The 15,748-nt window shown below is 35.8% G+C and overlaps 3 protein-coding genes across 4 annotated transcripts; all 3 read left to right on the forward strand.

Annotated features, from left to right (window-relative positions):
* The first annotated feature begins 583 nt into the window (after positions 1 to 583).
* On the forward strand, positions 584 to 6,573 carry LOC107823238 (uncharacterized). Its single transcript, XM_016649863.2, has 6 exons — positions 584 to 1,155; positions 3,441 to 3,572; positions 3,711 to 3,806; positions 3,977 to 4,123; positions 4,874 to 5,015; positions 5,375 to 6,573. The coding sequence occupies exons 1-6, from the start codon at positions 1,078 to 1,080 to the stop codon at positions 6,403 to 6,405; spliced, it is 1,626 nt and encodes a 541-aa protein (XP_016505349.1). The 5' UTR covers positions 584 to 1,077; the 3' UTR covers positions 6,406 to 6,573.
* An 879-nt stretch (positions 6,574 to 7,452) lies between these two features.
* Positions 7,453 to 13,370, forward strand: LOC107823239 (protein phosphatase inhibitor 2-like). 2 transcript variants are annotated; one of them, XM_016649864.2, is made up of 5 exons: positions 7,453 to 7,591; positions 8,438 to 8,512; positions 8,905 to 9,023; positions 12,473 to 12,646; positions 12,970 to 13,370. In XM_016649864.2, the coding sequence occupies exons 2-5, from the start codon at positions 8,496 to 8,498 to the stop codon at positions 13,197 to 13,199; spliced, it is 540 nt and encodes a 179-aa protein (XP_016505350.2). In that variant the 5' UTR covers positions 7,453 to 7,591; positions 8,438 to 8,495; the 3' UTR covers positions 13,200 to 13,370. The 2 variants fall into 2 exon arrangements, with proteins under 2 accessions (XP_016505350.2, XP_016505351.2); XM_016649865.2 differs by having other exon boundaries at positions 8,438 to 8,492.
* A 595-nt stretch (positions 13,371 to 13,965) lies between these two features.
* LOC107823241 (uncharacterized) lies at positions 13,966 to 15,314 on the forward strand. Its single transcript, XM_016649866.2, has one exon. The coding sequence runs from the start codon at positions 14,350 to 14,352 to the stop codon at positions 14,947 to 14,949; it is 600 nt and encodes a 199-aa protein (XP_016505352.1). The 5' UTR covers positions 13,966 to 14,349; the 3' UTR covers positions 14,950 to 15,314.
* The last annotated feature ends 434 nt before the right edge of the window (positions 15,315 to 15,748 follow it).

Consider the following 15,748-nt stretch of genomic DNA (forward strand, 5'->3'; position numbering starts at 1 on the left):
TATACCTATCAAATATCTTTTTCATTTAGTTATACATATCTTAAAAGTGGGCTTAAAATATCTATTTTTCACTATTTAACTAATGTCCTGGTAATGCTACGAGTACTATAATAAAAGGCAAGATATTAATTCATAAAAGAAAATATATAACAAAGTAATGAAGACCGAAAATGCATACAATTAGGTATCAAATAAGCATGAATCTCGCCCACGAGAGAGTTAAGCTGCTATGATATATAAATATTTTAATGCCATAAATGATAATTAAGTTATGTTGCTATGTTTTAGTAAAATTTATTTAAATGTTGCCTAGTTATGTTTTTTCCCCTTTTTTCTTTGTGGTCTTTTTTCTATTTTTGAATTAAATACTAAATACACCCTAAAGCCACACATCCAATTAGGATCACGAGTCTGAAGACTGAAATTTCCATCCACCATCCGCTGACTCCGACAGCCGCGTTAATGGAGCAAGAAAAGGCCAAATAATAGAAAACTAAAAAAGATAAAATGTAGAACATGGAAATTACACCTACCAGTAACTTTTGAGTTTTTTTTTTCATTGTCCGACTGCCACTTGCACATTTGAGGTGTCAAAAAAATTAAAGAGAGGAGAGAACAGACTATTAGCAGTAAAACCAAAACAAAGAAAAAGGAGTAGAAAGATAGGATTAAAGAATCATCGTAAAGAACGTTTGGTTTGCCTCGAATTGCAAGTTTTGAAACCGAACAAAGTTTGGCAAACACGTGGTTGTGCAATGCTATTTGTCCGATTCTCCATCCCCTAACCCCAACCCCACCTCCCTCCCCCATTATGTCCCCATTTCCTCTACTCATCACTTTATACTCTGTTTGAGTCAAAGAAAGAGTAGACATGACACATAGTGGAGTCCTGCAGCCTTCACTCTAGCCATATTCACACTTTCCAAAAGGGGTTGGAGGGTTCTTGACTTTTCATAACAAGTAAAAAAGAAGGCATCTTTATTTTGTTTTGTTTTGTTTTCTTTTGTTGTTGGGGTTCTACTTGGAGATTGAATTAAAATTAGTTGGGTAAGTGGTTAATTTAGGTGGGATTGTGAGATGGGAAAGAAAAGGTCTTTGCCTGATTGGCTTCCTGCTGGATGGAAGGTGGAATTCAGAAAAGGAAAGAAAGAGAAGGTGCTTTCTTGCTCATTGCTCTTGCTTAATCTTCCATTTTGTTTTTTGTTTTTTTGAAAAAAATTCTTGTTTATTTTGCTTTTGGCTAATAAAAATTGATTCTTTGTTTGATTCTTTTTTGATTTCTGATCTTCCTGCTTCAACTGTAATTTCTGTTGTTCTTGGCCTAATCTGTATTGTTTTGGGCACAAAACCACAACTTTGCTTCACCTAACTATTTCAGTAACAAAGGGCTATTACTTTGTGTCTTCTCCTTGTTGCATGACTTGGCAAGATTGATGCATGCTTTATCTTTATAGACAAAATAGGCAAAATAATTGAACTTTGTTACATGCAAGCTGATTGGGACACTAAAACCAGTAAAAAAGAAAGAAAGAAAAATAACAGGACAATTTGTGCGAGTTAATCTTCTTGCTTTAACAAGGTTTAACTGAAGAGGTGCTAGTTTGCTTATGGCTGAAGTATGTAAAGCATTCAAATTTTGCTTGCATGCCAAATAAGGACTGTTACAAGTATGCCAGCGTGTAAAAAGGCAAAGCATTTGTTGAACCTTGTAAAGCCTTGGACAGTACAGATATATGAATGGCCTAGTTCTAGTGATTGGTTCAACTTCGGTATATAAGCCTCTTATGCATCATTTTTCACTTCTGGGCAGCGACACATCATATACCAAATTGTCTCTGTCAAGACTTTCTTTAAATCAATTTTTATTTTTGTGGGGAGCGATTGCTGGGGTGGTCTTATGGAGTCATGGTAGTGTGATATGTCAGCCATTGCATGTCAAGTTTAAGGAGGAGCCATTTTGATTTGGTCCCCAGCTATTGTCTCCTCTATATCAAGGATTAAATTCCCTTGGTTAGATTATGTAATGGATTGAATGATCTTAGCTTTTTGTTAAGAAGCATCGTGTCTTGTCCTTGGTGTGATGCTAATGGTTCGCACGTTTGATGCCTTTGTTTTTTTCTTTTATTCTTGTTTTCCTTATTCCCTGTCTATGAATCTTTCAAAATTATTTCAGCCCCTAAAATTGATCATATATTGGAACATTACTCGGCAACTAGATCAGATACACTGCTGCTATTCAAATTGTAGCAAGCTATAGTTTTTATATTCTTTTTTCCGAAAACGAGTCTCCTAGCATCTTAATCCCCTAATCCTTTGATTTTCTTAAACCATCCACTACACTGATATTACTGTGAATCTAAGCTTTTGTCTCTTACATTGATGCATATTTTGGGACGTTTGATTTGGGTGACCTGCTATTTTCTTCTTAGATGATAGGCTGCTTATTGTGCTTTTGGTGTTTTAGAAGTAGGGAGGTGTAAGTGAATCTGCATTCGATTTTGTTTAATGAGGAGAAAATTCTAGATTCTTTAATAGTGTGTGGCAGAGAGTCAGGTCAGTTGCAAAATCTGCTATCTTACAACCCAAACTATAGAGCAATTTTGAAAGATTCTACACCTTCAAATACATTTCCCGATCTCATATCACTCTAACCACTTCATCTTAGCCTTATTAGGACCATTTTACCTTTGCCAAAATGGACAAACTACATAATGCATTTTTTGTTTTTAATAGCTAATACTAAGTCTGGAATATTTGCTGGCATGAGATGCCATTATAAATTCTCTTTTCCAGAAAAAAGTGAATGTAATGGATGGATTATGTTTCTTCTTTAAGAAGTTATGTAGTTCTATAACAGTCCTACCCCTCATATCCATGCCAACCTAGTTCTCACGCCACCAATTGCAGTTTTCCTTGCTGTGCTATATCTACTTCCTAACACTCAGTATAAACAACAACAACAACCCAGTATAATCCCACTAGTGGGGTCTGGGGAGGGTAGTGTGTACGCAGACCTTACCCCTACCCTGGGGTAGAGATGCTGTTTCCGATAGACCCTCGGCTCCCTCCCTCCAAGAACTCCCCACCTTGCTCTTGGGGTGACTCGAACTCACAACCTCTTAGTTGGAAGTGGAGGGTGCTTTCGACTAGAGCTACCCACTCATGTCGACACTCAGTATAAAGTATCACACATTTACCTCTTGAAAGTCCTGTGAGGGCTTCATTGGTTCTAACTTGACGAAGTGGGATGTATAAATTGCTAATGGCAGTTCCTGAAATTTTGAGTCATAAAGTTTCTTTTCTCTCCCACCTTGAATCCATGCACATTTACGAATGGAAAAGTGAAAACAATAATATTGTTATTCCTCTCCTTTTTGCTGATTCTTAACCAGTAAACATGCATTCTGTATATCTGAGTGTATCTATTGTGTTTATTGCAGTGGTATAGCGATCCCTCAAAAGGACTCAAATTCTGCTCTAAGGCGGACGTTCTTCACTATCTCAGCAGTGTTGGCAGTAACTGTTTTAAGAGTTCTAGTACGAAGGAGATAGAGAAGAAAGACACTGGAAAGGTCTCGTTGGTTAATATATATTTTCTACCATGATAGTGCAACCTTCTTTTCCCTTTCTTGCGGGGTAACCTCCTTTATATGAAGTTCTCTCCTTTGGTTTTGCCCCTTACAGTTTTTTTTTCTTTTTCAATGATATAGGTTGTAACTGAGAAGGCTACATCAGAAGGGTTACCACCAGGATGGATTAAGGAAGTGAGGGTCAGGAGAAAGGGGCACAAAATCAAGAAAGATCCGGTACTAACTCCCTTTTTATTTTCATATTTCAATATCTACCAGCTCAGCAATTACTGGAAATGCAAATCCTTAACCTCTATTTTAAATTCAAATATTCTGCTTCGCGTATCGATTCCAATTGCATTCTACTTGGAGTATGTAGTAATGTAATTAGTGAATTACCTTTGCAGTATTATACTGACCCTGTCAGTGGACACACTTTCCGCTCTATGAAGGAAGTTTCTCGGTTCCTTGAAACTAGAGAGTCAGGAAGATTTGAATCCAAGTCCAGGGATCAGTGTCCTGGCACTTCAGAACTGGGAGAACCTTTTTCAACTGTAAGTGAGAATGTTTTTCGCATGTTAGTTTTCATTTACTGGTATTATCCTTTATGGTAGTTAAAAGATCATAGGTTTTCATAAGCTAGTTATAATACAAGACCTCCTGTTTACAATGGTTTATGGAGGTAAATAGTAATTATCTGAAGAAATGTGGTGTCAAAGAAAATTAAATTGTATGATGACATTACACCTCAAATTACTGGAATTTAGACAAGTAGTAAGTTGCAGATCTTGATATCTATGTTTGTGGAAGTGGTGATACTTCTATTTTTTCACCGACATGCCCTTAGAAAAGAGTCCAGTTCATATCCTACAAGCTTTATTTAGACATCCGTAAACAAACTGATTACACCTCACTCTAAGAAACTTTGTGAGGTTCTGGATATTATCTGATCTAACTTTGAGAGGAGAAAACTCTTAAAAAAGATCATTCTTTCCGTTGTCTTTTTGTCATGATAAACGTTTGTTGGTGATTTCAGATCTGTAGCATGTTCTGGTCTCCATTTTCTTTGTAAAAATAGCAGAGGAGGTCAGACTCTTAATACAGTGCATTCTTCATCAAATAAAAAAACTTCACAACCTCCCTATCTTATTATAATCATTTGAAACTGTTGATTACCACTGCAAACAGGACACCCTCCTCACACATAAAACTCGTGAGCAAGATATTAAAACCACTAGCAATGCTTCAAATTCTCTATGGTAATTCTTCACGATCTAATCTTTTTGTTTGTTTCTGGTATTTAGTTGACTGCTGAAGCTGACAAGCATACATCGCTAGACAGCGATGCATCTGGCAAGGAAGTTAATTCGAATCAGAAGCTGAAGTTGGGTGCTGAACATATGGGGCATTCCAGTTGTGTAGTAGGCAGTATATCATCCTTTGAAGGTATTACTCACTATTGGAAAGTTCTAGTGTTTCAGTTTGATATGAAGTATTTAATGCTTTATTTATGCCCTTATGTCATCTATTTATTGCAAGTTTCCTTCCATTCCTCTCTTACAAATTTCCTCATGAATTCAAGAACTAGTTTACTGCTGTAATTCTTGGGGGAAAAGCTTTTAATATGAGAACTTCTTTTGATACTGCAAATCTTTAGAATCTTCAAAAGATTTCATTTCATGTCACAAAATTCAAATACAGGCACTCTTTTAAAGAAAAAAGAAAACTTCGTTTAGGCATGTCACGTGTTTTTTAGTAGTTTATCAAAATGAATGTATTTAATTTGGAAATGAGAAATATTTCAGGTTTAGGAGGTGGTGTACCAGAGAACGCGGATGAGGAGGATGATGGTAAAGTTGTTTCAGATCCCGTAAGTGGACAAGAACAAGAAAAGGAGAATGATGGTAAATTTGTTTCAAATCCTGTAAGTGGAGAAAATCAAGAAAAGCCATCACGAGATGTTGTGGAAAAGCATGACCAGAAAACAATCCCGCGTAAACGAAAAAAGGGTATGAACTTGCCTCGCAGAAAATCAAAACGGCTTGCTGGTATTAAAGCTGATACATCTCTTCAGCTCCGAACAAATAATCAAGCCCATCTAGCTACAGTAAGACAGGAGGAGGAGACACAAGCTGCCATCACTGATAACCCTGTGAATTTTATTGATACCAGTAAGCATGTTGCAACGGCATTAACCGGTATTACCATCAATAAGAAGATAGAAATTGGGAGTGTGACCAGCAAAGGGCAACAAGACATTGTTACTTTACCACTAAAGGAGCGAGAACTACCTTCTCCAGCCGAACCTGCAAAAACTAACCTTGGTAGCTGCAAAGGTGATAAGAAAGGTGAAACAGCTCTCGAGTCATCTTTAAGTGACATTTGGACGGATCCATGCATAGAATTTGCAATAAAAACTCTAACTGGCACAATTCCGGTCATAAATGAAAAGAAAGTGGATAAGATCCCAGGTTCTAGTCCGAGCATGTCTTCTGTTAATACTCCTTGCACTGTGGGTTTACCTTCTGATGAAATATGGGCAGATCCTTGCTTCATGTTCGCGGTCAAGACTCTTACTGGTGAAATACCAATAGGGGACGAATTATGCTCTCAGAAGATAGTACAGCAGCAATTCACTTCATCACAGTTCCAAGGAAATAATGGCTTAGTATTACCAAACATTAGATTTGAAGAGTTTGGCAAGGCCAATCTTTCACATATGGGGGCACCTGAAAAGGCTTTGTACAAGCAACAGCCTGCAGTAGCAGCCCCCAACGCATATCAAAATTGTTGGTTTACAAAATTTGGTCCTCGTCGGCCTTCACCACTTTGCTGAAATAGACTATTATAGATTGTAACTTTAGGAAGTTCAACCTAGCTTGTAGTAGTGTTGTAATTTGTAACACAGTGCATAAGTCTGTGAACTCAAAATTTTAAGGCAGCTAGAGCTGCAGTAAAAACTATGTAAAAAAATTATTCACGGCCGGAGTGCCTGTTTCCTGTGTATTTTTCTTGATTGGGAACACTTGTCGCTAGTTCGAGTAGCAGCTGTTTTCGCCCATTTTCACTAAAAGCTAAAACAACTGTTTAAGTATTTTCTGAAGGGAATCCATATCCTTGTGCCTCAAAATTTTTGGTCAAGGATGCATGTGCTTTGATATATCCAAATAACTTCATATCAAGAACTGTACCGAAAAGGCAACTTTAGTTGGAGAATGGCAACTGAACTAAGTACTAGTTAAGTAGTAAATGAATCAAGCTATTCACATATATAGTTTAACTTTATTACTTGATCGAGTTTCTTCACTATTTTTACAGCTTGTATTGTATGAGCTAAAATTGATGAAGAGTTCCTCTGTCCAAATTGTTTAATATAACTTCGGTTACAAAAATGGAAATTAATTAATTTTAAGTCTATTAATTAACTTTATCTTTGAAAACCATGTGAAAATTATTACTAACTCCATACTTCAACACAGTAATACTAGTACCAAACGCTAAGTGATGGTCACAGGTAAAGGTGAGGAATTTTCAATTTTCCAATTCTTATGTAGCCTCTAACAATAATTATTACTACTAACTCCATACTTCAACATAATAAAAGCACCAAACGGCAAGTGAAGGTCACAGGAAAATATGGTAGTTTTCCAATTTTTATGTAGTCTCTAAGTTTACTTCTAGTTACGCTATCAAGTCGTTTTAATAATAATTAGAAGTAATTACCCGTAGTTTTGTCAAAAAAGGTAATTTAATTACTCATAAGACATGGAGTAGTAATTAACTTTCTTAAGCATGTTGAATTGAAATTGATTGTCTAAAAAATCATTTTACGTGTCCGTCGCTATAAGATAAGTCCAAACTTAATTTATCCATCGGCTCGCCTTGTTTATTCTTTCTTTCTTTTGCAAATATCTTAAGCAGATTTATTTTTATTTGTTCGTTCAAGTCCATTAAACCACTTTGCCTGAGCCATCTTTCTGCGGCAGGCTTCTTCCCGTCTCTTTCTCCGACGACATCGAACTGTATGTTTCTCTCTCCTTTCCTCTTCCTCCAGAATCTCTCGTATGCATTCTTTCGTAGGAAAAAGAAAACCTAATCCAGAAGTGTAAATTTGGTTGCAATTTGTTGTATCTGTTCTACTTCATGAAGAAAATCCTTGTCTGCGATCTTTTTTTTTTCATTTATGAGTTAATCTGCGTTTTTACCAAAAATTATGATGTTTATTTTGCCTTCTAGGATTAATGATCATTTTTTTCTGAAATATTTTCGGAAAAAAGGCTAAGAGAAAATATGTCAAGATAATTTCCTGTTCTTAGGTTAGACTCATATATCTTAAATCATTTACTGAAAGTGTCCTAATTAATCAAACAAGTGAATGATTAATTTGTGTTTATGATTATCTCATATCTTAGCATGTTTGTATATAATATAATGGTGCTTGGCATCCCTACACCTTCCAAATGAAAAATACATAGTAAAAACTACTATCTGTTATCTATGAAACAACTAGCAATTTGTGCCACGGGGCTTTAGTCTATTGGTAAGAGCACAACACGTGCTGTGTGGGTTTGGCGCATGTTACATGTTTGAACCCTGCTATAGAAAAGCTTGGTATTTACTTGGAGAAGGATAGAGGGGCGGGCTCATTATCCATCGAATTTCGATCTGGGCGCACTGGTCCTCGGACATTTTTCGGTTATAAAAAATCTGGAGCAATTTTTCGAGGGGGAGGGGGAGGGGGAGTCAAAATGGATAGTAAATGTTGGTAAAAAAGTAGAACATTCTCAAAGGTCATTTTTGAACCAATATGAGTACCTTTTTTTTTAATTCAAATGCTTGACGAATGCTTTTCTCTTTTGTTGGTTCAGGGTAATCAATTTGACTGCAACTCCTTGAAGGATTGGGTCACCTTGGGAAAATGAAGTAATGTCTTTTCTTGTTATGTAAATTCTTTTTCTGATACATCTTGCATTCACTTAAAATTTCAATTCTGGTGCTAATGAATGTCATGTAGACGAGATGGAGAAAAGAAATACTGTACAGATATTACTTTCCTATAAGTAGCCTGCAGTAGACTGAATGTGCTCTTTAGCCCCAAAGCCTATGTGTTCATGCTTGTTCCTGTATCTTCCCTAGCGTGTTTAATACATTGAGAGAATTATTGCAAGCACATTTATTTTTGGGGTATGGGGTGACACTAAATGTTGCGTTTGCATCATGATTTTAGTAGTTGTTTGACCTGTTCTTTTTGAAAAAACTGAGCTTATTTGTTTGCTTGCATTAGTATTGTTAGTAACGGAAATTTAATTGCTTTGAACATTTTGTCGTGGTGTAGAAGGGGAGCACATGTAAAGTGGGATGAGGCAAATTTGGGAGAAATTGAGGCAAATAAACCAGTGAGGCAGAAAATAACTGAACCAAAGACACCATATCACCGCATGATCGATGTTGATGGTATGTTCGTGAAATGAATTCTTCTTTTCCTTCGTGCCCGTTTATCTCACTTGTCAATTTTCTGTGTCATGCAAGTTTCATAGATAGATCAAATAATGTGGTGGCGTGTTGTCTTCCTGCTTTTCACATGCCAATCAGTCTTTTTGAAAAACTTTTGATGCTTGATAGGTTTATAGATAGATGAAAAACGATTAGTAAGAATTAGTAATGCTGAATAGGGTGTATTTTTTAGTAATATAGAGTGTAATGTTGAATAGTAATGTAGAATGTAGGGTGAATTAGTAATGCTGAATAGGGGTCGTTTGGTAGATTGTATAAGAATAATGCCGAATAAGGTGTATTAGTAATGTTGGTATTAGTTATGCTTGCATTAGTTATGCTTACATATTTCTTATCCATTGTTTGGTTTGATGTATTAAAGCATTGCACAATTTCTAAAAGAATTGCTTGTTTACAAAAATACCCTCATGACCAGTCCATCACTTTATCTTTTTAAAAGAAACATATGTTGATGAATGTTTTTATATGAAAAAGGTTTTAAAAGATATTTGATTTGTCTACCTATATTGTAGTATAGAACTTAATATTTATTTATAAAAAAAGAAAATAGGCTAAGTATTTATTTATTTACTAGGGATATAATTTTATTTCTCACTTTCTTGGATTATTTCAAACTTGCATTAATATAATAGCATATTTTAATCAAGCATAAATTTTGTTTGACAATTTTGCCTTTAACTAAGTTAATGCATGCATTAAAACCCATTGCATTGTTAATACCATGCTTTCTTATGCATTAGTTATGCACAGGATACTACCAAATAGGGTGTATAACTAATGCATATGTTCAAAAAGTGTACCAAACAAAATATTACTAATACACAAAGCTAATGCATGTATTATTTTACCTAATGCATCCTACCAAACGACCCCTTAGTGTATTGACCTGGTTTTATGCAATTGGTAGTCTTCTTTTTCTATCTTTTCCCAGATGATTTATGCACTCACTGATCTTCTTTTTCCCCCTTTTGATTACCAAACGACCCCTTAGTGTATTGACCTGGTTTTATGCAATTGGTAGTCTTCTTTTTCTATCTTTTCCCAGATGATTTATGCACTCACTGATCTTCTTTTTCCCCCTTTTGATTAGCTTCCATGAGAGTGATGGTTTGGGAGGAAATATTTTAAGATTTGAACTTATTTGGATCATTTGGCAGTAGTTTATACTGTGGTGCTTATACTCTTTGAGTGAATTTTATTCATGCTACTGATGCATCTTGTATCTCTGTTGTTTAATTTGCTTTTTGTGGATATTTAGGTCAGTTTGATTGTATATTTTTTACAAATTCCAAATCCCAAAGTTGATGTGTAGTCTTCTCAGTATCCCTACACCATTGAAGTTTCTCATGTGGTGCTAAACCTCCTATAATGTGTTGGTGGTCGAATATTAGAGCTAATACCATTATGTTTTGGTACTTGGAGCTTCAGGATCTGCTTCTAATAATGGCGTGATGTTTGTTACATCATTATGTATGGGAAAACCGGGATTTCCAAAAAGTACAAAAATTTCATTAAAATTTGATCATAAGAGATTTCCACCACTTCATCGAACACATACATATTCTGGTATTTTTTCCTTTATTAGAGCCTAATCCTCGTTAGTTTGCTACAGTTTCTTACCTGCCATTAAGAGAATTAATTGACACTATTAGGGACATTTCGTAATTTTATTTTCTCTTTGATTCTTTCCAATCCATTCTTTTGCATTTGCAAGGGTCTCATATGCAATGGCTAGGTAAAACATGATGTAGTTACTCTATGTAATTGAGTTTACTGTGCTGATAGTTTTTTTTGCTTTTTTATACAAGCAAGATTAATTGGTCTATTTATTTGAAAAGAATATGAAATTAAGAGCCCGTTTGGACATAAGAAATTTTTTCCTTTTTTCCAAAAAAAAATTATTATTTTTCGAAATCAACGTTTGTTCATAAAATTTCTAATTTTCACTTGAAGATGCATTTTGGAAATTTTCGAAAATTTGAAAAACTCCAAAAAGCTGTTTTTCAAAATTTTCACTCAAATCACTCACAAAACTTCAAAAACAACCCAAAATTATATTCATGTCCAAAAACAAATCTAAATTTCAAATACCATTTTCACTTGAAATTTTTATTTCCCCCTATTTTGGAATTTTACAATTCTTATGTCCAAACGCCCACTAAATTTCTTATGCAAAAACGTGGGTAAATGAATCTGTTTGTATATATCCAGCCCAACTTGTTTGGTATTGAGGCTTAATTACATAGTATGTAACTATGTATGCAATTTGAAAGCTTTAGGATTTTTGGTCTTGCTGTGCACGGTTGTATTTGGAATGAGACTTTCGTCCTACTCATAAGATGTTAGATTTGGTCTCGCCATGTTCATGGTGTAAGGTTTCAGGATTCCAGGATATGGGCCTAGTGGGAGTAAATTCCGACATGTATGTTCCTTGGGGAAGATTTAGGCAGCCCTTTGCTCACCCTGCCCAAACTATTAAAAAATCAATATTTTAACCTACAAACTTATAAAAAGCATTAAAATCCTGCAAAAAATAAGCGTTCTCCTTCCCAATTTCTAACAGATTTTACATTAGTATGTATTCTGTGTGAGGGGTGACAAAATGGTTAAAAGAACACACTTAACCACCCATATTATCCACTAAAAAATGGGTTGGATAATGAACTTTTTAATAACGGGTCAAATATGGATAAGAACCATATTATCCATTTAGAAAATGGATAACTAATGAGTTTAACTTTTATATTTGTAAAGTTTCAAATTGAGGGTTCCTCAAGTTCGGAAGACTAGGAATTTTCCCAAAAGTGTTCATATTCAAGAAGTCATGGATAATATGGTTCTCATATTATCCGTCGGTTAACCCGTTTTTTATTCGTATTAAATATGTGTTGGGTCGGATAATTTGTCCGGTTTTTCATTACCCATTTTCGACCCGAACCATATCCAACCCGACCCGCCCGTTTGCCACTCCTATGTATGGCTAGTCTCCTCCTTACAAGTCTTGTGTCCACTGCATGAACTCAGGTAGAATATTTGACGAGTATGGATTCAATGCAGCTATGTTGTTTTTTATCTTGAAGGATCCTTCATGCTTGCAAGAAAGCATGAAGATTCCATGTAATGTGGCTAATAGATGATCTTATCAAACAAAAAAATGTGGCTAATAGATGATGTACTTTAGTGCTCCTGCTTTTTGGTGAACAATCATTTTTCATCTGTATTTGGAGAGAAATATTTATGTCTCAATAAACTGATAGCTAATATTGCTTAAATCTCCGTATCATAAAAATATTGCTTAAATCTTTTTACTTCATCAAAAAAAAAAAATGCTTAAATCTGTGCAAGTTTATTTGTCGTCCTCACTTTTGCTGACTTTGTTGATGTTGTAGGATCTTTATCTCCTATACGGGGTAGTTTTGAGGAAGGCAATGGTGATGCAGTACATGCAGAAGCTATACGCAGTGCATTGAATGAGGTGGCTTCTTCCAGTAAGAATAAATCCCAACGGTCTGGCTGGACATCATCTGAGGATGAAGCTGATGTCATGGACCAAGATGATGCAGGTTTAATTTGATCTGTCTGTGTACAAACCCATTTTCTTCTCTTTTTTCCTTTCCTTTTGATTTGATGAGTGGGGGTTGGATTGGATGAGAGGCAGGGAGAGGTGGTCATTGACTTCTGAGTTTTACCCTTATCCATACATTAATTGATCAACTGAGGCCTTTTAAACGATCGATTCCTCCACACACACACGCAACCTCCCGGCCCACCCCGGTTTATTTCCTTTCTTTTCTCAGGTGTATTGTGTACTGGTAGTTTTGTTGCAATTGGTTCATGATTTATATTGAATGCAAACCCTATTTATAATTTTTCTGTGATGTAACAGATTCTGGATCAGAAAAGGGAAAGAGCTTCAAGGAGCACAGGCGAGCACACTATGATGAGTATAGGAGAGTCAAAGAACTCCGTCGAAAGGGCTCCTTTCTTGAAGAAGCATCAGACGGTGAGGATGAGGATCTTGAGAAAAGGGATGGGAGGTCTGATTCATCATCATCATTGACTACTGCTGTTAAGGACATAGAGATTGAGGAAGGCAACATGGACACTTCTAAATAGTATTCTTTCCCAGCCCATCGAGCTTAGATCATCCACAAGTACATTGTTGATTTGATCTTACTTCCATGTTCCTTCTGTTTATATTTGCTCAACTTCTGTTTGTAAATGTATAAAGGTCTTAACCTTTACGATGATAAAGTTCTGACATATCGAATGAAACATCTTCAGTTAGATTTCTGTTTCTGCCATCACTTTTTGGCTTTAGATAATATTCTGAAATCCAAATTTTCGTACACTGCATTTTGCAGTTTATCGTATTGAGTTTGTAACTTTTAGTTAGGTTTACTTTAGTTTTCTGTGATAATGTCCTAAAATGTGGACTGTTTTCGGTGTTATTGTATTTCCAGTATTTTAAAATACCTCCGGGTTGTTACTACTTTTGTACACATCTTCAGAAAGACATAGTAACTTTGCCCAAATTGCCTGCTATCTTTTTCTTGAAGGTTTAACTTAATTAACACTTACCCAATTAGAGTAGTAAAGTTAATGTAAAAAGAGGGTAATAACCGTTGTTTTTTTTACAATGTAAAATGTTTCGGAACAAATTCGCCAGATTGATAAATAATGTAGTATTGATTGGATATATTAGTGGATTTTCACTCGCATATTAAAGAATTTTGCAATAATATTAGCTACTATAGTAATATTTCAACTCTACCTTTAATACTCCGAACACCTAAATAAAACGATTCGAATAAGAATAAAGTCTCACATGGAAAGTAAAATAAAATAAAATAGTAATATCTATTTATAATGTTGAATACTCTTAATAGTGTGAGACATTCTGAAAAAACTGTTTGGTCTAAAACAGATAATATTACACCATGCTACAAGTATCTTTGAATAATTTTAGCCCGATATCACAACCAATGGTTTTGGGGACGCCAATTTGCGCCCTTTACTAGTAGCTTTTCAAACAATATTACATCTTTGTTAAATGTATCTTGGGCCGTTTTAGCCGACACTTTATATGGTCTCAACTTAGTAGTGTGTTATATCTATCCATGTAGTAGTAAAAAAATCTTTGCTATGGATATAAATAGGCGTAGCCACAACTTGGGAGCCAAATGGACAATGCGTTAGAGTTGGATTTTTCCTCTGTTGAATAAGTGACTAGATAGTAGAAATTGCCGAGCGAGTTTGGTGTCAAATGGCAGAATCAAACCCAAGAGAGTCAACTCTACTAGCTTCCAAAATATGCAATCAGATAAGCTCTGTCTTCTCCAACACCAGCACAAGAACCCCTGCCTTGGAAGTTGTGGTACAAGAAATCGCAGCCGCTGCGACCCGCAACGGCAAGGTGTTCGTGTACGGCGTGGGCCGTGAAGGGTTAATGCTGAAGGCCCTATCAATGAGGCTTTTCCATCTGGGTTTATCAGCCCACTGCGTCTTCGACATGAACACTCCTCCAATTGGGCCGCCGGACCTCCTAATTGCCTCCGCCGGCCCAGGAGGTTTCTCCACCGTGGATGCAATCTGTGGTGTGGCGAAATCCAACGGTGCTCGTGTGCTGTTGCTGACAGCTCAGACCGAATCCGGATCTTCTGTGAAGTACGCGAGTGTGGTTGCTCATATTCCGGCTCAGACAATGGCTGATGATAATGTGGAGCAGGAAAAGTCGCTGCTTCCGATGGGGAGTTTATACGAAGGAGCCATGTTTGTGCTGTTTGAGATGGTGGTTTATAAGTTGGGTGAAGTTTTGAAGCAGAGTCCTGAAGCTGTGCGAGCACGCCATACCAATCTGGAGTAAGCATAAACGTTGAGGTTAAAATATTTGGTTTTTAAACTAAGATGGGATCATCTGTACGGTGTACCCAGTGGCTGAGCTAGGTTGAAGAAAGGGGAATTCAATTCGTTTAGTTATATATCAGAGAAAATTCTAATGAAGTAGCAAAGGATGTTCAAACATTGCTACTTTTGAATTCTCTTGCATAAATTCCTGCTCTGTCGTTCCTTGATTATGATGTCTTTGTGTTTGTGAGTCTACTAGTTTTAAGCTTAATCTGGTTTCCTATTTGTGCCCAACACAACACAAAGGAGGACAAGATAAGGAGTAAACTTCCCTCATTTATCTTATTCCAGTATTTTATACTACTACCTTATCATATTCTTTTATTGAGGTTTTGACGTTTTGTTCAAATAGGCCCTAAGAAAGAAAAATGGAAAGGGGAATTTTCATACTTACTCATGGATTAAAAAAATATTTCATAATTTACAACTTTTAACTAAATAACATATTCTACCACAAAACATAGCTCAAATACCTTAGATTTCCTACAAACTAGGAAACTGATTCTAAATATTCCATAATAGTGCAGTCTCCAACTAAACCAAACACCCAAAAATAAGAGACTATCCTTATTTAGGGTAATAGAAAGAAAATCAATATAAAATGCAATCAATTATTTCCTAAACAATCTCCTTCTCCTTTGGCCTTTCCAAGCTATAATATCCATCCACGTTTTTTTCCCCCTAGAAGCGTAAATTTCATTCATTTTATACAAAAATGTGGTAACGATGGCATATGGGCTTTGACCAAACTTTACTTT

The sequence above is a fragment of the Nicotiana tabacum genome, chromosome 4, assembly GCF_000715075.1.
Source record: "Nicotiana tabacum cultivar K326 chromosome 4, ASM71507v2, whole genome shotgun sequence".
NCBI classification, from domain to species: Eukaryota; Viridiplantae; Streptophyta; class Magnoliopsida; order Solanales; family Solanaceae; genus Nicotiana; species Nicotiana tabacum.